The sequence below is a fragment of the Pavona decussata genome, unplaced genomic scaffold, assembly GCF_977016875.1.
Source record: "Pavona decussata unplaced genomic scaffold, jaPavDecu1.1 SCAFFOLD_187, whole genome shotgun sequence".
Lineage (NCBI taxonomy): Eukaryota > Metazoa > Cnidaria > Anthozoa > Scleractinia > Agariciidae > Pavona > Pavona decussata.
In genome coordinates this window covers 322,106-343,280 of record NW_028145596.1, presented here as the reverse complement: position 1 = coordinate 343,280, position 21,175 = coordinate 322,106, and the positions used below count along the sequence as shown (strand labels likewise).

The 21,175-nt window shown below is 41.9% G+C and overlaps 1 protein-coding gene and 1 pseudogene across 1 annotated transcript; both read left to right on the top strand.

Annotated features, from left to right (window-relative positions):
* Positions 1-21: 21 nt before the first annotated feature.
* LOC146462459 (uncharacterized) lies at positions 22-6,178 on the top strand (annotated as a pseudogene).
* Positions 6,179-6,959: 781 nt separating this feature from the next.
* Positions 6,960-13,706, top strand: LOC146462458 (nucleotide-binding oligomerization domain-containing protein 1-like). Its single transcript, XM_085085580.1, has 3 exons — positions 6,960-8,154; positions 9,448-9,531; positions 10,615-13,706. The coding sequence occupies exons 1-3, from the start codon at positions 8,055-8,057 to the stop codon at positions 13,209-13,211; spliced, it is 2,781 nt and encodes a 926-aa protein (XP_084941706.1). The 5' UTR covers positions 6,960-8,054; the 3' UTR covers positions 13,212-13,706.
* Positions 13,707-21,175: the final 7,469 nt, after the last annotated feature.

The following is a 21,175-nucleotide window of genomic DNA, read 5'->3' as shown; positions in this document are numbered from 1 at the left end:
GCACTCGAGTCGAGCCTCGATACTCGAAGCTTTCGAGTTTTGAGGATCGAGGATCAAGTTGCAAAGTTTGAGTTTTGAGGGACTGTCAACTTACATTTGCATAGTACTGTATACATCTTGAGAAACTCAGGTTTCCTGTGGGTGGTGCCTACAAATTTAGAGGTATTTCTACATGGGTTAAAACTATGCAAAGAAAGCAGAATTATATTTGCTGTAATTACGCGTGATGCCCTGAGGGGAGCACGTGTCTTAAAATTGGCTCGATATCTCCGTCTTTGTTTATTTTTTCTTCATTAATTTATTGCTCTCTCCTAGAAGGGGGCTATTGTACTGATTATCTTCAACAAAAGCGGCCCAATCAAAATCTATTATCGACGGGTATATCACGAAGGAGGGGACCTTGTCATCCCTACCTCTGTGACGTCAAAGCATCACGCCACTACGCTATTTACATTGTACCCACCGGTTGTCAGCGCTGCACACGCGCGTCCGTATGTTGTCTGTTCCTTGTGCTCGCCATTGATCCGAGTTGTCGTATAATAAACCTTCGAGTTAACGCAGTGTTTCCTCCTTATTGGCATGGTGGCAGCTCTTAAAACCTACGCCTCGAATTCCTTAAAACAAGTGTGGACTCTGGTTCCTGCGACATCTATTCCATAACAAGGTGACAAATTGGTTTTTTCGGGTGAGTGATTTATGAACTTTCCAACATGGCCACCTCGCCTCGAGAACCCAAACAGTGGCAACTAACAAAGATCGCGACGATTACTTCGTACAAAAGTTGGCGGCAGGACTTGATCTATGTTTTTTCTTTCTTAGTGAAACAAAAATACGGTTCTGAGTTACGCAATAAGACCCTAGCTTCCCTCAAACCTGAGATCTCTCAAGCTCTTGGATATCTCTTCGATGAGTTACGTAGCATTGAAGATACCAAAGTCATGCGTATTGGCAGTACCACACCACGGCGCCACCCTAATAGTGGTCAAGGGTAACCTCGACGACGCCCCTTCTTGTACTGCAGCCTCTGCAAAACAGCCGGTCGCCCACATAACACTCACAACCTGATGGATTGTCGTTACTTGCCTGATCATGACCGTTGACTATGGGCTTGGTCACGCGTGGTGATGGATGAACCTGACAACCTCGGTGCTGAGGAGTGCGAGCCCTTGGATGAGACCAGTGACCTTGTAGTCCCACCAGCCCAGGGTGAAGAGTCAGCAGCCCTTCGTGTGAGCATAGTCCAATCACCTGTCCTTAACACCTTTTATCACGAACACCCAGTGCAGCTGACCCTGGACACCGGTGCAACTTCCAACATGGTCCGCACCTCCTCGGCCAAGCTGTTTGGTTTCCCCATAATGCCGGCCTCCCAAGTGGCTGGTCAGGCTGATGGAGTTACCCCATTGGATGTCATTGGCGAGGTCCACTGCTCCCTTACCCGTGGACAGTGGACATTTGAATTAGATGCCCTTGTCGTTTGTCAGCTAGACGTCGATATCCTGGCCGGCAACCCCTTCATGGTCTGCAACAACATTGGTGTTCGCCCTGCCAAACGTCAAAATGAGATAGGTGGCACCGACACTATCAGCTACAGCTCACCCTCCAGGCATACACTTCAACCCAATGTGCGACAACAGAATCCTTCCTGCTATACAACCCAATCCGCAGAGTTGTTTTGCCAGGGGAGTATGTCCAGTTCAGTACCCCTTCTGACGCTGACTCCGGCAACTTGTGGGTCCTTGAGCCCCGGCTAGACTGTCCCCCTATCATGCCACGTAAACCAGGACATGCGTGGCCTCTTCGCCAGCAAATTCAATCCATAGATCATGCCGTACACGTCTCCAACATGACACACTCCCCCGTTCTTCTGAAGAGCGGTGAGCAGTTATGCCAGGTTTGACATTCTACCCGTCGAAGCCTCCACCTCCACTTCTCCTCCCACCGCATGTAGTGCTACCTATCCTTCTCCAGCCATCTGCAAGCCCTTTTCACTCCGTGTGATCGTTGATCCTGATGGGTGCCTCGATCAGGACACTCGTGACAAATTCATAGCGCTCAACCTGAAGTTTGATGATGTTTTTAACCCCTCCATCTCTAAATACAATGGTGCAAGCGGCAAAATTGAGGCTGTTGTCAACATTGGCCCCACCCTTCCTTCTTAGTGCAAAGGCCGGCTCCCACAGTACAACAGAAACGCCCTTGAGGAATTACAAGCCAAATTTGATGAGCTCGAAGCTGCCGGCGTCTTTACAAAACCTGAGCAAGTCAACGTCCATGTGGAGTACCCGAACACCTCATTTCTTGTAAAGAAGCCCAACGGCGGTAGCAGGCTCGTGACGTCCTTCGGAGAAGTTTCCCAGTACAACAAGCTTCAACCCTCCTTAATGCCAAATGTTGACATTGTGTTGCGTGAAATAGGGAAGTGGAAGTTCATGGTTATCACTGATTTTCTGTAGTCTTTCTGTCAGATTCCCCTGGCCAATTCATCTATGAAATACTGTGGTGTTGCGACACCATTTAAAGGCATCTGCGTTTACACCCGTTCTGCCATGGGAATGCCCGGGTCCGAAACTTGTCTGGAAGAACTGATGTCCCGGGTTCTGGGAGACCTCATCCAAGGGGGCTGTGTTGCCAAAATCACTGACGACCTCTATGTTGGGGGAAACAGCCCCGTTGAAGTCCTTGACAATTGGTGTAGAGTTCTTGCCCTACTTCAAAAGGACAATCTCCGCTTATCCGCAGCCAAAACTATCATCTGCCCAAGAAAGGCCATCGTCGTGGGCTGGGTGTGGTCTAATGGCACCCTGCAAGCTAGCCCCCACAAATTGGCCGCACTATCCTTGGTCGAGCCTCCCTCAACAGTGCAAGGCCTCCACTCCTTAGTCGGTGCCTACAAAGTTTTAAGCTGTGTGCTTCCAAGATTTGCGGAGTTGCTTGATCCCTTGGACCAAGCCACTGCAGGGAAAGAATCCAGAGAAAAAATTGTGTGGTGCGACGAATTGCTGCTGACCTTCAAAACCACCCAACGTGCATTGGAAAACCACTGGACCATCACAATTCCCCAGCCCCAAGATGCCCCGTGGATATTGAACGACGGCTCCGTGAAGAATAGAGGCATCACAGCCACACTATCTGTACATCGAAATGGGTCGCTGCTCTTAGCTGGATTCTTCAGTGCCAAGCTTCGTAAGCATCAAGTGACTTGCTTGCCTTGCGAGATTGAAGCCTTGACTATTGGTGCGGCAATTAGACATTTCACTCCCTATATAATTCAATCCCCTCACACAACCGAGGTACTCACCGACAGCAGACCTTGTGCTCAGGCTTACGAAAAGCTCAAGAGAGGAGAATTCTCAACCAGTTCAAGAGTCACCACCTTCCTGTCAACAGTGAGCCACTATTCAGTCCACATACGTCCTACCTTCTGATTATGCAAGCCGAAACCCAAAGGAATGTTTAGACTCTTGTTGCCAAATTTGCAAATTCATCATCAAACTTGAAGATTTTGTTGTTCCCAGCCTCTCTGTTAGTAATGTCCTTCACTGCTCTGTCAAGATGCCCTTCACTAGCCATGCTGCCTGGGAGGCTACCCAGCTGGAGTGCCCTCACCCCTGGAGAACACGCTCTCACTTTAGCCAAGGAACCCGTCCCCGTAAGAAAGCCACCAAAATTATTGATGTGAAACGCTACCTTAAGGATGTTGTAAACGCCGCTGACGGTCTTCTCGTTGTGCCAGACCATCAACCCTTCCAAACTCCTCGTGAGCGCCTGGTTGTTTCTCGCTCCGTGTTAGACAGCTTTTTAACAGCTCTTCACATCCGGTTTAGTCACCCGTCAAAGTACCAAATGAAGTGTCTCTTCAGTTGATACTTCTTCGCTCTGGACGTTGACAAAGCCACCGACCTTGTATCTTCCTCCTGTCACACCTGTGAATCAGTGAAATCAATCCCTAATCACTTCCAGCCCCAGTCAAGCGTGGAAGCACCTGGCTCCATTGGCATTTCATTCGCTGCTGATGTTGCCCGACGCCACCGACAATTAATTCTCATACTAAGTGAGACTGTCTCCTCGTACACTTTAACTACCCTTATCCAGAGTGAGAAACATGAGGATCTCCGCGATGCCCTCATAGTCTTATGTTCCCAGTTGCGTTCCTTACACGATGGCAGCGCCACAGTCCTTGTTAATCTTGCCCCTGGTTTTTGTGCACTTGCCACCGACCCAATCTTCCATTCCCACGGCATTACCTTGGAGATCGGCAGGGTCAAGAATCCAGACAAGAATCCTGTCGCGGAACGCAGCATGGAGGAGCTGGGTTTAGAGCTCCTAAACCTGTCCCGTGAGGGAGGACCTGTGTCTGTCGTCACTCTGGCACTCGCTACCGCAAATACAAACTCCCGCATCTGGCCTGATGGCCTTTTCGGCGCGGGGGGTCTGGACTCAGCGCGACCAGCTGACTGGTGAACAGCTACCTATAGTTGACAGACAACTCATCATTATTCAGAATTACTCCCGCAAGCAGAATCACACACCCAGTGCAAAGTCTAAGGCTCGTGGCCGTACCAACCTACCCACAGCAGCTGTCTCTGTTGGCGACTTAGTCTTCTTGAAAGGTGACAGAGACAAATTGAAAGCCTGTGAGAAGTACCTTGTGGTCAACATTCATGAGGACCTTTCTTGTGAGCTCTGGAAGTTCACCACCTCTCAGTTTCGCAGCAAACTTTACGTGTTGTCTATGTCTGAATGTTATACAGTGGCCCCGACAGTTTTGGCTCAGTCTCCGCAGGGCCCCATTCGTGGCCTTCACAAAGGCTTCCCATTTGACTCTGATGATGAAGCCGACCCTGTTATTCCACCACCAAGACACTCCACTGTCCCTGTACCTTTTCGGTTGGCTACTTAGCCTCTCGCCTATGGACAACCCACGGTTCTGCAACCTGCGCATGATGTTGCCCCTGTTCAGGAACTTCCTCCAGTACCTGCAGCTATTGTTCCACCACCCTGCACTCCAGCCTCTTCTCCAGACTGCTTGGTTCTTTCAGGTTCTCCACCCGAATCGGCTGCTGTCGTTCCTCCCAGGAGGTCTGGCCGCCAATTACTCGCCCCTTTTTGGCAAAATCAGGACTGGGACTTAAACTAGCGTGCTAGGCTTTTGCATTCTTCCTGGTAGCACTATTCCGCGTCCTTTTACCTTACATGTACATTAGAAATTTTCTACTTTCTACTACTGCACTTAGAAGGACAAAACTAAGGGACCAGGGACTGCACCCATTGTGCTTGTATCAGTTTAGTTTCAGGTCCGCATTCTGCGTTGTTGTTCTAGTTTATGTTTCTTAATTTTGTCGTTTATATTGCATGCATATTCAGTTTACTTCTGTACCTTGGTGCTAGAGAGAGAGTTAGAAGGCAACGACGCCACTACATTGTACCCAGCAGTTGTCAGCGCTGCGCACGCGCGTCTGTATGCAGTCTGTTCCTTGTGCTCGCCATTGATCCTACTTGTCGTATAATAAACCTTCGAGTTAACGCAGTGTTTCCTCCTTATTGGCTTCATTTGATTTATTCTTTAAACCCGGATTAAATTTGTGGCGGCCATATTGTTAACATGTTGAGGACCAAAGTGTGCCGTTTTCAAACGGACATTTAACCATTTTGAAGCAGTAAATCGAAAGAATAACATCTAAGGAGCACTCGACATTTAAAACGGTGGAAATTGGAGAGTTCCTGGCAAAGGAATTGTGTTTTTTGACAGTTCCAGAACCACAATGCGCGAAGAAAAGTTCACTGATGAGCATGATGTTTTGAGAAAGTCATTTCCGGTCTGATTTCTAGTAACACAACTATAAAATATCACGCAGTAATGGAATTTCCGGTACAAAGATAAGAGGTGTAACACAAGGGAAACAACATAACGCTATCTTTGTGACTCAAACTATTCCATTAGCTAGGATAGTTTTATAAATCTGCAAAGCACACAATGGGAATCAATGAGGCCACATTAAGCATCACGCGTAAATGCTAGTATAGGCATCCTGTTTAAGATATTTTAAAGTTTCTTCTTTTACGTGCTAAACAACATGAGTAGTTCTTGCGCTGAGCTGGTTCTACAAGGAAGTCAGCAAGTGTAGTCATTATCATTTATACTATCCAGTAGTCATGAAGCATGACATAGGAGGAGGAGGGGTGGAGCAAGAATATAACCAGAATATTCTAACACTGTTCTCACCCCCACTCCTTTAAGTACAGGTATGCCAAACTACAGTGTATGCCCACCACTTGCCTCAGAACATGAATGTTTTTGGAGCGTAAATAATATTAATATTTTAACAATCCGTCTTCCTATTTCAGGTCTTTATGCAGCAGCCTATGATGGCAAGGTAGAATGGGTGATAGTAAAAGGTGTGGCCAGTTTTGGAGATCCAACTCAGCCTTCAAGTGGTGACTGGATGGCTTTTGCAAGTACCATGGCAGCCTCTGTTGTGGCAAACATTTTTAAAGATCCTCGTGTTTTTCAAGGATGGCCTCACTATAGCCAAGGTAAATGTCATCACTGGAAAAGCTGGCTGAAGGACATGATCAATTGAGTCTGGCCTTAAAAATAATCTCTCTTAGCTTCTCTTGCCTGTTATCCCTAATAATGTTCATGTTATTATTATTGTTATTATTATTATTATTATTATTATTATTATTTTTATTATTATTATTATATATTTCGAATAAGTAAGGATTCGGTAAAACATTTGACAATAAAAATCTGCGATAAAATATTGTAAAACATAGCACGACGTTTCCAGAACGTCATTATCAAGTAAAAGTAAAATAATGAAATCGAGTATATATAGTGATGAGATAAATAAATTGAAAGTAAAACAAAGAGTTTGGCTCTAATGGAGTTGCTCTAGGTGTTTAAATTGGGTCTTATTGTTCTTATGTACCACATGTTATAAACAAGACAATCCCATTTTGTGAAAATGGGATTGTCTTGTTTATGAAATGTGAAAATGGGATTGTCTTGTTTATGAAATGTTGGAAACGTCGAAACGTCGTGCTATGTGTTATTATATATTTGGTTATCATAAATTTCATGAACATTTGATGGTTTTGACTTAGAGGAAACAATGAATTTTTCTTGTGGCTAAATGTAATTTAGGCAACCTCCTTCCCCATACCTGATGGCTGCGCTGCCTGGCTCCACCAACCTTTTAGGCACCAGCTCCCAAACTCATCTATTGTTGATGAGGTTAATTGCTCAAGACCCTCACTCTTTACCCAAGGAAAAACCAGAGGGGACACTAAAAGTTAAAAGTGAATGTCTTGTCCAACTTTAAAGCCACTGAACAAAATAGGTGAGGCTACCAACAGTGGCAGTGACTATACTGCTTGGGTTGCTCAACATCTTTTAGTCAGATTAAACAAAACATCATGTACACTTGCACTGGAACTCTAAAGTGGCATTGTGATTACAGACTGTCTCAAATGTTTGCTAATCTAATTTTATTCAGTGGAGTGCAAGTCTGATTGGACTGAATTATAATTGTACTACCAGTGTGCACCGGTGCTACAACAACTAAAACAATTGCAGAAAAAGGCACAAGAAATTTGGTCACTTGAATTTTTTTGTGACCAAAGCTCAGAGTTGCTGCCTCATCTATCCATGGGTGGCTACTTGAAGAAATGGTTTTTTTCAGCGCATATAATTCAGGAAATTTTGCCACCTTTAAAGCACATATTTATTTGTTTATAGGCTTGGTTTTAACGAGGAGAAAGAGAAGCGCCACCATCTCTCTCCCTCTCTCCTAATAAACAGGCTATGGTTTTGTTAAAATGGAATTAACAGCATGTGCAGTGTATGGTTGTGTAGAGTATTTGTATACAGTGTATCTTATCAGCTTCGTCTTGCCAATAAACCATACAAATGTGTGTGGTCTGTGCTTTTATATTTATTTAAAAAATCTGATCAAATTACAGTTAATACTTGTGGCTGGAAAGGATATTGTACAAAATATTTACCAAGTTTTGTTGAATGTTGATCCTCAGGTGACATCAGCGAGCACATGAGCACTGAAATGGAAAAGTTGAATATTCTCCATAGCACAGGAAGAAAGGAAAATGAAAAAACGAGAAAAAGAAAGAGAGAAGGAAGCGAGGATGAAGGTCAGTTCCAGTTAGCTATGTAAAAATCAGACATGACAATATGATTCATGAAGGAATGTAAAAAGGTGTTCCAACTATCTGTTGATATTATGAAAGGTGTTTGTCATCGTGGTTTAAAATGATAGATGAGTTTGTCTCACGATTGAGTCACAAAGATATGGATCGCGACGTTTCGACCGCTATACTGCTGGTCTTCATCAGGCGATGGTGTCGACTGATTGCGTGACAGTATAAGTAGCACCTTGGTTTGTGTTGATTGGTGCGTTTCGATCCTCTCTTAGGCTGTTGTTGATTGGAGGATTTCGACCCTCGTCGTTCAGACTAGAAATTGTTCCCTCGGCCGTCCGCCTTGGTACCGATCGGCTGCTGTGTTGTTTAATCGTGGGCATCCACGCTTCCGGAATTTCAATTCCGTTATCCCTATTGATGTTGTCAGGGTGAAGTCTAATGTGAATAGCCTCTTTAACCCTACGGGTGTACCAATGTGGGTCTCGGTCAATAAACTTAATCTCATCCCAGAGCGGATAGTGGCCCGTCGCATTGCTGTGTTCTGAAACGGCGGAGGATTGGGTTCGAGCAAGCCGTATGTCTCTATCGTGTTCCTTAATCCTTTCATGCATAGATCTTCCCGTCTCTCCAATATAGACCTTGCCACACTCACAGGGAATCTTGTAGACTACTCCGTCTTATTTTGCAGGGTCGACAGTGTCCTTAGGTCGCACTAGGTGTGATCTAAGTGTTGTGTCAGATCTGAAAACTGTCCGTATGCCTTGCTGTTGATAGTTGGTCTGTGAAACAATTACAGGCATCAATTTAAGGGGTTTCATTAAGATCTTGCACAGTTGGGCAAGAGGTTTTTGTACCTTGGCAGGATACATGTACACTGTAGTTAACTTGGATAATTATGATCTATTATTGAAAGCATGGCTTGCGATGTTAAAAGTAGGCTGTAGCTGGGCAAAATTGTGTTTATGGACAGTCAATTTCCCCGGTGACTGGCACTTATTGAAACCCCTGCAATTTATGAAATGATTAATTTGTTATGCCACAGGTGTAGGGTAGAGACACTTTGTCTCTATTGGACAATGGTTTGAAGCTTGCAAGAAAAAAGGGAGGGGAGGGGAGGAGATAAGATAAGATGGGAAGGAGACGAAATGAGGGACTTACAGGGTATGAAGTGTGTGAAGTAAATCTTTGTTCACTCACGTCAATCTGAAAACCAAACATTTACGTTTTCAACATTTTCCTTTTTTCTCTCTTCCTTCTTGCTTTGTTTTGAATGTTGATCTTCAGATGACGTCAGTGAGAAGGTTGAGCAGACAAGAAAAGAAAGCAAGAAAGAGAAGGAAAAGAGAAGGGACGAAAATGAGGATAAAGGTTAGTTTTAATTCAGTAGCTTCACTATATAAGAGGAAGAACTGGGTAGACTCCATGGCAGCAGTCTAATAATTAAACGGTTCTCGCTGCCCACAGAGACGAAGTATTTGTTTTTGTGAATGGAATTCTAGAGAATTAAAAAGAAGTTGCGCAAAACTATTTTATTAATTATTAGTAATTAGTTATAAAAGTGCGTGATATACGATGTGATACATTGGCCATGAAATATTAATTATTAGTAATTAGTTATAAATGTGCGTGATTACGATGTGATACATGGGCCATGAAATAACAGTTTTACCAAACTGATACACATAATAATTATTGTTCATGCAAAGAAAAATGTCACAACATCAAGAGTAAAAACGTTCCTGGGTCATTTTCTTTTCACCGGGCGTGGCCTGGTATAATATTCAACAACAGCACTGCTTCATGTTTACAATCCCTGATTGAAAGTAAGTAAAAGTTAAAGAAGCAGTCCAAAGCAAAAACGTTGTGAAGAATCTAGACTTGACACTATTACGTGTACGTGTCGAATGTGAGGAATTAAGATTGCAGGAGTTGAAAACCTGTAAAAAATTAGTTTTCTAGCAAGATTCGTGGATAAAGAAGTTGGGACAGTAAGAGGTGTGGATATAAGTCTGCTTCTAAGTCGCAACCAAAGAATCGTCTCGTTTAGAGTTTAACCTTATAACGAAAAGGAAGTGGCATGATTTAGTGTTCTTTGCAAAATTGTCGTAAAACTATTCCTTATTGAGGCTATGGCTCTCAGAGTTGTTTGTAATACCCATCTCCCAGATTGTGCTAATCATTTAATTAATTAATTAATTAATTCATTTGTTTATTTTTTTGGAGTGTGGGGGGGGGGGGGGGGAGCGTTGGCTACAGTGTGGTACTAAAAAATTAGCAAACTGTAGTTTGTTCGAAGAGCAAAACCAGTGCAAAAAGGAATCTGACGGTATGTGAAATAGAATATCACCATCAGATTTTTATCCCCAATATATCCGGCTGCGGAAAGCTTTTTCTTTCTACAAATTGGCTCACGTACAGTGTGTGATGTTCATTTTCTTTTCCTCAATCCAGATAATTTGCAACTGCAAGTAGCCGTACAAAAGATAAAGGACGATATTTTAGTAGGTACAGAGCAGCTTACAGATCTTCAACAACCCTTCAGAGCTAATCCAGGTGAAGGCCCAGAAGCTAAAGATCTGTGTACGGACCAAATATATGTAAATGCAGTAATTCATGAAGGCAGAGTGAGATATAACTTTCCCACGGATAGATGGGAACAACTCAAAGTGTACCCCACATCCAATGCGAGCCAGTCCAAGTCTGTACGGCTAGAAGACATCTTTGATGCTTACCGCAACAATGTTCTCGTTGTTGGTCGTCCAGGCATTGGCAAAACAATGCTGTCTACTAAGCTTCTTCGAATGTGGGCATCTGGTAATCCCAAGATGAAAAAGCATTTTGAAATGGCCTTCCTTTTGAAATTCAGGCACTTAAACTCGGAAACAGACCTCAATCTTTATGAGCTGTTGGATCGAGCAGAAACAGTAGGACGTTTGGATGACGATGTCTGGAGCTATATTAAAGAGAACCCCACCAAAGTACTTTTGATTTTCGATGGAATTGATGAATTCTCTGCAAGGTCTGACGTAGCCCGAGAGGACACTTATTACAAGAATGCTGGGGAGGCGAAAATGCCCCTTCGTTGTCTCTACAGCAAACTAGTGTCAGGAAAACTTCTCCGTGGTTGTACGGGGATAACGACAACAAGACCAACTGCTGTGGAATGTGTTAGAAATCTAAAATTCAAAAGGACAGTTGAAATTCTTGGATTTACATCTGAGCAAATTGAGGACTATGTGGAGAAGTTTACAGAAGGTGATCACGTCGCGAAAGAAACAATATGGCAACACATCAGCAGAAACATCAACCTCTTTTCACTGTGCTATATCCCCGTGAACTGTTTTATCATATGTCATTGCTTGCTACACTTGATAAGGATCTCTATCTTCGATGGAGCTCTGCAGCTCCCAACAAAGATGACCGAAATTTACAGCATGACCGTCAAGATCTTCTATAAGCACAATCGTGATGACAAATACAGCTGCTCTAAAACCGACCTTGGGACGTACATGTACAAACCATTTAAACAGCTTCATCCCGAAAATGAAATGGTGTTCAAGAGACTGGGAAAGATCGCTTTTAATGGCATTAAACAAGGAAGATTAATCTTTGAATCAAACGAAGTTGATGGACTGGAGGATTGTGGACTGCTTCACCGTTTACCCGACGCCAAGCCCCGTTCACTTAGTGAACAGCCCAAAGCACAGTACTGTTTCCTGCACTTAACAATGCAGGAATTTTTGGCTGCTAAGCATGTAACGGACACCATGACTAAAGAGGAATTGCGAAGATTTGTTGCTGATTACATCAACAAAGGTGCATGGCAACTAGTGATACAGCTTGTGGCTGGGTTGTTGGAGCCTGATCCAGACCAAGAAATGTCCAATGTTGATATTTTTAGTGAACCTCTTCCTGTGTCGATAGAGGAGCGACACGAGTTTACCTGGTTTAGAGAGGGAAGAATACTGACCGTCTGGCCAGCTGAGGTAGACAGAACATTAGCCTTGAACTTATGTAAATGTTTGTATGAGATCGATGTAAAGCAGCAATCTACATTACAAAACAAATTGGCAGAAATTGGTTTTGATGAGGTTGCTTTTCAGGATTGTTCGGTAGCACCCATAGAGTGGGCAGCTATATTGCATGTCCTTAAAAATGTTAACAGAGACTTGTACTTGGATTTGTCGAATAACGGTATGGGTACGTTGGGTTGTGTAGAGATTAGTCGTGCACTAAAAGATGTAAATAATAAACTCACTGGGTTAAGCATAGAGAGTAATAATGTAGGAGACCAAGGAGCAGCACAGCTGTGTGATGCACTAAGACATAAAAATTGTAAACTCATTTACTTGAACCTTGGTAATAGCAATATAAGAGAACAAGGAGCAGCACACCTGTGTAATGCACTAAAAGATGAAAATTGTAAACTCACTAGCTTGTATCTTGGTGATAACAATATAGGAGAACAAGGAGCAGCACACCTGTGTGATGCACTAAAAGATAAAAATTGTAAACTCACTAACTTGTACCTTAGTCATACCAATATAGGAGAACAAGTAGCAGCACACCTGTGTAATGCACTAAAAGATGAAAATTGTAAACTCACTAACTTGTATCTTGGTGAGAACAATATAGGAGACCAAGGAGCAGCACACCTGTGTGATGCACTAAGAGATAAAAATTGTAAACTCACTAACTTGTACCTTGGTCATAACAATATAGGAGAACAAGGAGCAGCACACCTGTGTGATGCACTAAAAGATAAAAATTGTAAACTCACTAACTTGTACCTTAGTCATAACAATATAGGAGACCAAGGAGCAGCACACCTGTGTAATGCACTAAAAGATAAAAATTGTAAACTCACTAACTTGTACCTTAGTCATAACAATATAGGAGAACAAGGAGCAGCACACCTGTGTGATGCACTAAAAGATAAAAATTGTAAACTCATTAACTTGTACATTTTTGTGAACAATTTAAGAGAACAAGTGGTGGAACACCTGCGTGTTGCACTACAAGATGTACCTTGTCAAGTTAAATTTTAGTTCCCTCGAGACACGGAAAACTCGTTAGCAAGAGAGAGTAGTGTTCAATTGAGTATTACAAAACCGTAACCAAAGTAACTACCGTTAACGTACCCGAAAAGACGTAAACAACACAATGAATTAATCAACCGCGACGAAAATGTAAGTAAATGGCCTTAAACGCGGAAAACCCTTCTAAGCAAGTCGGGATTGTTTTTGATTTAATGTCTAATAATTGAGAAAGTGGTCAACTAAACCATTTATAGACCGAAGGATAGAAATGCGAAATGTTTACTTTGGATGCTCAATTGAAAAGCGTCCTTACAATCAATCCGATACTGATGTATTTAAATATGAAATACCTGCGCAAAATACAAGTGTAAATAATTATCTGCTCCGAACATGGATTTTAGAGCTAAAACCCAAAACGTTGTTTTCCTGCCAGCGTCAATAGATTCTATATTTATTCTCAACAGGAATGTATGTGTAAAGGAACAAATAAACAATTATAGTAAACGTTGTGCTTGCTATTTGCTAGAGACCGTGCACACCCACAGAGAACGAACAGACGACAAAATAAAAGTACTTTCCTCTTATGGGAACGAACGATAAGAAACACGAAAGGACAATTAACGGGAAGGTTTGGACAAATATGGCCGGTGTCAAATGACGTGAGGTCGAAGGACTTGAAGCACCATTGGGTGAAGGGTGTGTCACTCAACACTTGTACAATCTTCCGGGACTTATGGCTCTTTATAAACGAATGTTTGGTTTATCATTAGAGTTGAGAAGTAAAGGTAAATTGGCCACCGTAAAGAGATTCGAGTGCTGACGTTTCGAGTCGTAGCCCTTCGCCAGAGCGAATCCAAAAAATGGGTCTGCCGAAGGGCTAACGCTCGAAACCTCACCCTCTACGGTGACCAATTTACCTTAAGTTATGAACTGTTGATAAACCAAACATTCGTCGTTTCTACTCCCCACCAATGAAGTAACAAAGTTTCTTTAGAAACTAACTTCCTTATCCATCATGGCTCTTTATAGTCCGACAGCAAACTTAAGGTGGGGGTAAACGTAAATTTGAATGGAATTTTAGGTTTAAAAGAAGGGATAAAAGAAAGAGCATTATTTTTGGAACAATAACAGACAGTTGCCTCCAACCCAAGAGCACACCAGGTTGGAAAGGAACTGTTTGGGTGTCCATAAATCAATTTTCAACTTCAAATTCTAATTTTTAAGCTACATCAAATCTTAACTATTTCTTATTACTCCAAATTTTACTACTCTTTTGAGAAAAACTATCTCCTCCTAAATATACCTAAAAATCACCGAAAAGTTTACAAAACACCCCAAAAAATATTGATTTGTGATATGAGCAGAGGATTTTTGTTTTGCTTCAAACGCGAACGAGATGTTTCCATTAAACCGAATTTTAGCGGCGTGAAAACGGCTTTCAGGTGTATCCCCGCCTTAAGCGTTTATAATTTGAGAATGGTGCCCTATTTTGCTACTGCGCATACGTCCAGCGCATCTCGAAATTGTCCGAGAAAATCTGATTTCTTATGGACTGGGGCTACTAATTGAAAAGTATTTTTGCGAGGTTTATGTCTATGCGGGAAAAGATCTTGGTTTAATTTATGGTCCCCGGAAAGTTCACGGGCTAGATTCACGAAGGCCTTCTTAGTTTAGATTCCAGTGCAGCCGTTGTTAGGATAGTCATGCAACGCTTCTTCTCACTAACTGGAGAGGACCCTTGCGTGATGACCTTAAACATGAACGTCCGCTATAAAAGGGGAAGCCTTACCTTCATTTCACACCTTTGTGGGCTTGAGATTCAAATTTAGACGCTCTTCGGTCAGTCGTGGTAAGTTGTTGCCTCAGGCGTCCTCTGAAAAAAATATGCCTCAAAATTTCATAATCTCACCACAGCAATATAAGATATCAAGTTCTAATTTCTTTAACAGGGTTTATTCTGAAAACTAAGCAAATTTTATCGGGAAAGGTTGTAAAAAAAGACATGTTGTTTGTCACTTGTTGACGCTCTGATGGTTGTTTGTCAACTGAAAGTGAGAATGGCCTGGCCAGGCCTCTTTTATACCGGACTTTCTTGTTTAATAACGGCTGCGTTGTTGACTATCCTTAGTTAAAATGGATCCTAAGTATTTTTTCGACTACTGTTGAAAAACAATACTATAAATAAATAAATAAATAAATAAATAAATAAATAAATAAAATAATAAAAAAATTGGTGAATGATGGATGGATGGATGGATGGATGGATGGATGGATGGATGGATGGATGGATGAATGAATGAATAAATGAATGAATGAATGAATGAAGGAAGGAAGGAAGGAAGGAAGGAAGGAAGGAAGGAAGGAACGAACGAACGAACGAATGAATGAATAAATAGGAATTTCAGTGGAATCAACGGAGTGGTTCTGCGCTCTTCTCTCGATTTTGCTACCTGGCATACTTTTGCTACTGGGTATTTTGCGTCCTTCTGTCCGCTGTTTCTAGGTCGGATATGGAATTTGGAAATGTTGGTTTTTGTGAAGGGAGGAAAACCGGAGTACCAGGAGAAAAACCCTCGGAGCAAGGACGAGAGCCAACAACAAACTCAACCCACATATGACCCCGACATCGGGAATCAAACCCGGGCCAAATTGGTGGGAGGCGAGTGCTCTCACCACTGCGCCATCCCTGCTCACCTCAACACTAAGGTCTACTAAGGATATATCTGAGCTGAGGAGAGCTTTGTGAATCTAGCCCCAAGCGATACAAAGAGGCGGAGTACAAAAAAACCCTTTTGTTTCTATATTGGCAAAAGCTGGCAAACGTCGTACCCTACTATCAAAGAACCATGACATGGGCGGGCAAGGCAAGTTTCCAAAACTTACTTATGTACTTTGATGTTGAAAAAACCTTGTTAAGAACTGATGTGACAGTAAAGTTTATACTTTACCGTATTCTCGTGGTCTTTAAACAATTTTCTCCTAACTGGTCAGGTACAACAGTACATCAAGTAAAGAAGAAGTTAAATTTTGATAGCAGGGATTCTACGGTTTTTGCCGCTTAGTCAAAAGTGAAAAAAGCAAGGCTGATACGGCCTCTGGTTGTTGCACGATAATCTCCATGATCGAACGATTAATTGAACAGTGATGCAAGATACTAATAAGCAGTAAACAGGGCGATAGTTACAGGACTACAAATTTCTCACCTCAACTGCCACATTTTCGCGGACACATTCTCCCATTTCGGAAAGTCTCCTGGAACGCGCTGTTACTACTTTGTGCGCCGCTTGTTGTTGGATTACGACTTGTAGCTGCACTGCTTGCCTGTCTTCTTGTTGGTCTCACAAAATTGGGCTACGAGATAAAACAAAATAGATCGTAATGAGGAGAATATATGAAGATGACTGAATGAAAACAATACCTTTCGACCTTCAAAAAATCGTTGATATCGGTACGATTCAATGAAATCCCCTAAAATGCATTAAAATAATAATAACAATTAATCTTTTAACAGGATGCTCCATCACAAGAGTGGTTTACATAGAGGTCCTATTACTAGATGTATATTATATGATGCAATTAAAATATAAGAATGGCCATTCATTTGAGTTGAATTATTAGGAATACAACGAAAGCAACTGAAGTAAGATGTAAGTGAAAAGGAAGTAAAAATTCTACCTGATTCTGGCAATTTTTGCCGCTCACAAGGCATTTGTCACATTTGCATCTTTCGCTGCAGAATACGCCACACGTTTTGCAAGGATTCTGCACGAAAAAACGCCTTTACGCACATCAACTGTGTGGTCAAAGACTGTCAAAGGCCGCCTTTGATTACCTTTGATTCGAATCAAAAGGTAACAAAGGCCGCATTTGATTCACGGTGGAGTCAAGTTTGTTTTGAATTAAAAATATCATATATTTGATCCACCTTTGATGCACGTCATAGGCGGAGTCAAGGGCGCCGGACAGCCTTTCGCTTTACTTCCATCCTTTCTGGAACACACGCCGTTACACCTGCAACTTTCTGTGGCAGTTTCTTCCGAAGACATTTCTATTCCAAAGCTATAAAATCTCTCTATCAAAAGCGAAGACGTCGATGATACGGAACACAGCTGTCCGACAGCGTAACTTCTATTCACGAAGGCAAATCCAGCAGTCTACTCGCCACTGATTGGTTATAAAACAATAGGCTCGTGACATGTCTGACACATGCGCAGAACCGCGAATCCCTCACGACAACGACATAATAGACACCAAACTATCATGTCGCCTAGGAACACCCCCGGTGATTTGCAATCTTGTCTTCTCTTTTTGCGTTCTATTCCCCACCCCTGAGTACAAAAAAAGTTGTAATGCCCCACCCCGAAGAGTCCCCGTGCCTGGGTTTTGAGAGAACATTACGGTATTTATTTATATATCTATTTATTTAGTTATTTACACAAAGAAACAATACAATGATTGCTTCACTCAGTCGCAGGAGTGCTCGATGCAAAAACATGCAGAGCGAAATATAAATTTAAGATAGAAAATGTAACACAGTTACTCGAGTTTCACGCACTAAGCGATCATCAGACTATGCCGTTGGAGTTTTATTTAGTTATTTATCTATTTACGTATGATAGCAAAACCAGGAAGTTTCAAGGCAACAATTGAAAAACGCTTCTGAAATGGTACGAATAAACTGTTAATTTTACTCAACAAGGAAGGAATCTCCAAACGTTACAACATCCCCTCAAAATATACAAAGAATTAGTATTTGTATGCCACTGATTCCAATATAGCATAGCGAATCTTTTCTCTTTCAATGCAAATGAACTGCTCGGTTTACAGGAGGATGGCAACATTATAAACAAGAACTGAAAACAGCAAATTCATGAATTGTTCTAAATCAAGAAGGGTATATTTCTTGCAAGAGCCGGTTATTTTAACTTGCCCTGACCCCTACCCCTGGAATAAACCAGCCTGAAAATTTCTTGTTGCGGGAGTTCCACCCTCCCCCCTTCCCCTCCCCGTGGTAATAACAAGACTGAATTGAACCCCGCACAAACGGAGAGCTTTTGTGAAGCACTGTCTTGTGGTATTGGGCATTGCGATCTACTTAGTGAATTGTACGGTAAGTATTGAGAGGAAATCTTTAAGTACGAGCACTGAAATGATAGCTAACGAGTAACACGGAGCTTGTTTCAACAAGGAGCTGTTATTCAGCTTAAACTCGGGCCATATTTGACTGCGTGGTGTGTAAGTCAGGCCCGTAGCAAGGCTTAAACAACTGAGGGGGCTCAGCAAAATGGTTAAACAAAACTCCCCCCCCCCCCTGTCACCCCCCAAAAAACAAACTGATTAGGGAGTTTAAGATGCAACGAGAACATAAACAAAGACCAGAAAAAAAAGTAGATTTAGTAAGTAAAACAATTACTTTGCACCTGCATCACACTTTTTAGTACATCGTTTTTGCCGTTTCTTTTACGTGGTTACCATGTGAAGTTTCCTAATTTCACGTTTGAAGGAGGACGTAAACAAACGACGACAAATTTTTCTTTCTCTTTTAAAATTTGGCTTTAACCAGGCAGTAAGAATCCGACTGTGGGAGAATTTTTTCTCTGGCTCTTGCGAGAACATATTTGTGTGTCTTTAGACGACGCGCGAACACTAAATTGTTATACACTAAGGAGGTCTAAGGACATTTGTATTGCTATAAATGAGCGGATGCCTTAGGGGCTGTTTACATGGAGGGAGGAAGATCCTAGCACTAGGAAGATCCGAGAAGGCGAGACAACTTTTCGTTTGTTTTACATACAGAAATTTCGGCCGAAGTGGTTACCAAGTGAAGAAGGAAAAGAAGAATAACTGTCGGCCTTTAGCAGCTGAACGCCCTGCTGCCGCCATGTTTGTTCTTTTTGTCCGTAGTACTAGGATCTTCCGAGCGAAAGTAGTTTACAAGGTGCTAGGATCTTCCTCTCTCTCAGCAAGGAAGTTAATATCTCTAGGAAGATCCTAGCGCTAGGGCCAAGCACAACTTTTTGCATGTAAACTGAATAGAGAAAACATATGGCGCTAGGATGATCCGCCTTCTAGGATCTTCCTAGTACTAGGATCTTTCTCCCTCCATGTCAACAGCCCCTTATAAAACAAGTAGGTAATTTCAACAGCTTTTAGGGCTTAAGATTGGTTGATTTCGATCCATTTTGGTTCTCATTTCCGATTCACAAGGTAGGAGTACCTTTGTTGTTGTTGTTGTTGTTGTTGTTGTATATAAAAACAAACTGTTTGCGAAGGAAACTGAAAGGTAGTAAACACATTTTTAAAGGGCTGTGAAAAGGCATTTGCAGCGTCAGAGTTTAAGACTGATTGCTGCACATTAATTTGGTTTAATTATTATTTTTTTGTCAAACTGTTTTGTAACTTCCAAAAATTCTGGGGGGGCTCAAGCCCCCCCTGCCCCTCCCCCTGCTACGGGCCTGGTAAGCCTACGATCTTGTAGCAGTGATAACCTCCAGCATCGCTAATTCCCCCAAATCGATAGACACAGAGACATAGTGAGGCAATAAGTAGCCACCAGATAGAATTGCATTTACTTGCAGCCAGAATTAAATACTAGTTTGAAATACTAGTTTAAAATAAACAAAGACTTCAGTTACTTTATTTATTTATTTATTTATTTATTTATTTTATTATTATTTTTATTATTTTTTTTATTTTTTTATGTTTATTTTATTTTATTCTATTTTAAGTTATCTTAAGAATGCTATGAATAGCTTTTGCAATACTGTATTTGTTATAGTCAAGCAAATAAAGCTTGTTGTTGTTGTTGTTGTACTGGGGAAAACGAGATTTGTGAAGTAGAATACCTTGTGCTTTATACGGATGCTTTTAAAATCCCCGAGCTTTAATCCTTACGTTTTCACTTTTCATTTGGAGACAGAAACCATTTGTATATTGAATATTTTTTAACACTAACCGTGAGTCCGGATATGTATCTGTGTGACGCAGGGTCCCTGACGCTGTCACGCAGATTGTAATTTCTGGTATGATCTAGAGTAACGTTACGAATCACGCGTACGTTTTTCAGTGTTCCGCTGTTTATATTTATAAATGAAATACAGGGGAAAGCATTTGTTATTCACCTTTTATTTAGAGACAAAACCGATTCTACATTGATTATTTTTCAATAGTAAACGTGAGTCAGATATGTATCTATCGTGGCCCGCGGGGTCATAGAGTGATTTACTTGCCGAATTTTCGGTTAAACAAAACTAACCTTGAGAAACTAAAAAAGCTAATTAAAAAACGATATAAACCTATTGAAGTTTTAAAGTGCTAGTGATGAAAAGATGAAATATGCATGGTTGAAAATGCACAAAAGACACTATAAAAAATAGAAATATGAACAGATTAGGTTTCTTCGCGCGCGTCTGTTCATCGCATAAAGTTAAAAAGTCTTCGCCTTGGTAATAGAAAATGTCTCTCTAGGTAAGCGAATGCCGTCTCTGTCAAATTTGATTAATTTTAGGGGTATAAGTTCTATCACTGTTGTAGATTGAATGGCCAGAACTAGAAAGTAAAATGATCTGAAACGCATCATCACCGAGAACTTGTCTCGCCGCCTCACGGCCCGAGTAAAAAGAACGCGCCAGAGAACTTAACTCGATCGTGGCCCGAAGTCTTAGGTGTCAGTATCCCTCGGACAATCATGACACAAAAGAAAAACAATTAAAAAGAATGCGACCGAGAACTTAACTCGTGGTCTGACGGCCCGAGTAATTAGGCAGCAAGGAAACTCTCCAATTGAGGTCTCACGCCATCAGAGTCCCACGGGGACAAAAAATTTTAGATACAAAAACTTTTTTAAAATAATAACAATAATGGCCTTAAAAGCTCAGGCTTTAGGAGGGGCGGAACCTCCCGACCACACTGGTGATTTCGCGGATTTCGACCAACAGGGCCCTGGGTACTAGGCAGCTGCCAACACGGTTTCT

Bases quoted from the DNA above. Each gene is read 5' to 3' on its own strand.
- LOC146462458 (XM_085085580.1), top strand. From the start codon at position 8,055: ATGAGCACTGAAATGGAAAAGTTGAATATTCTCCATAGCACAGGAAGA. The intron at 8,155-9,447 runs GTCAGTTCCAGT...GTTGATCTTCAG, and splicing joins AGAAGGAAGCGAGGATGAAG to ATGACGTCAGTGAGAAGGTT. The intron at 9,532-10,614 runs GTTAGTTTTAAT...TCCTCAATCCAG, and splicing joins GGACGAAAATGAGGATAAAG to ATAATTTGCAACTGCAAGTA.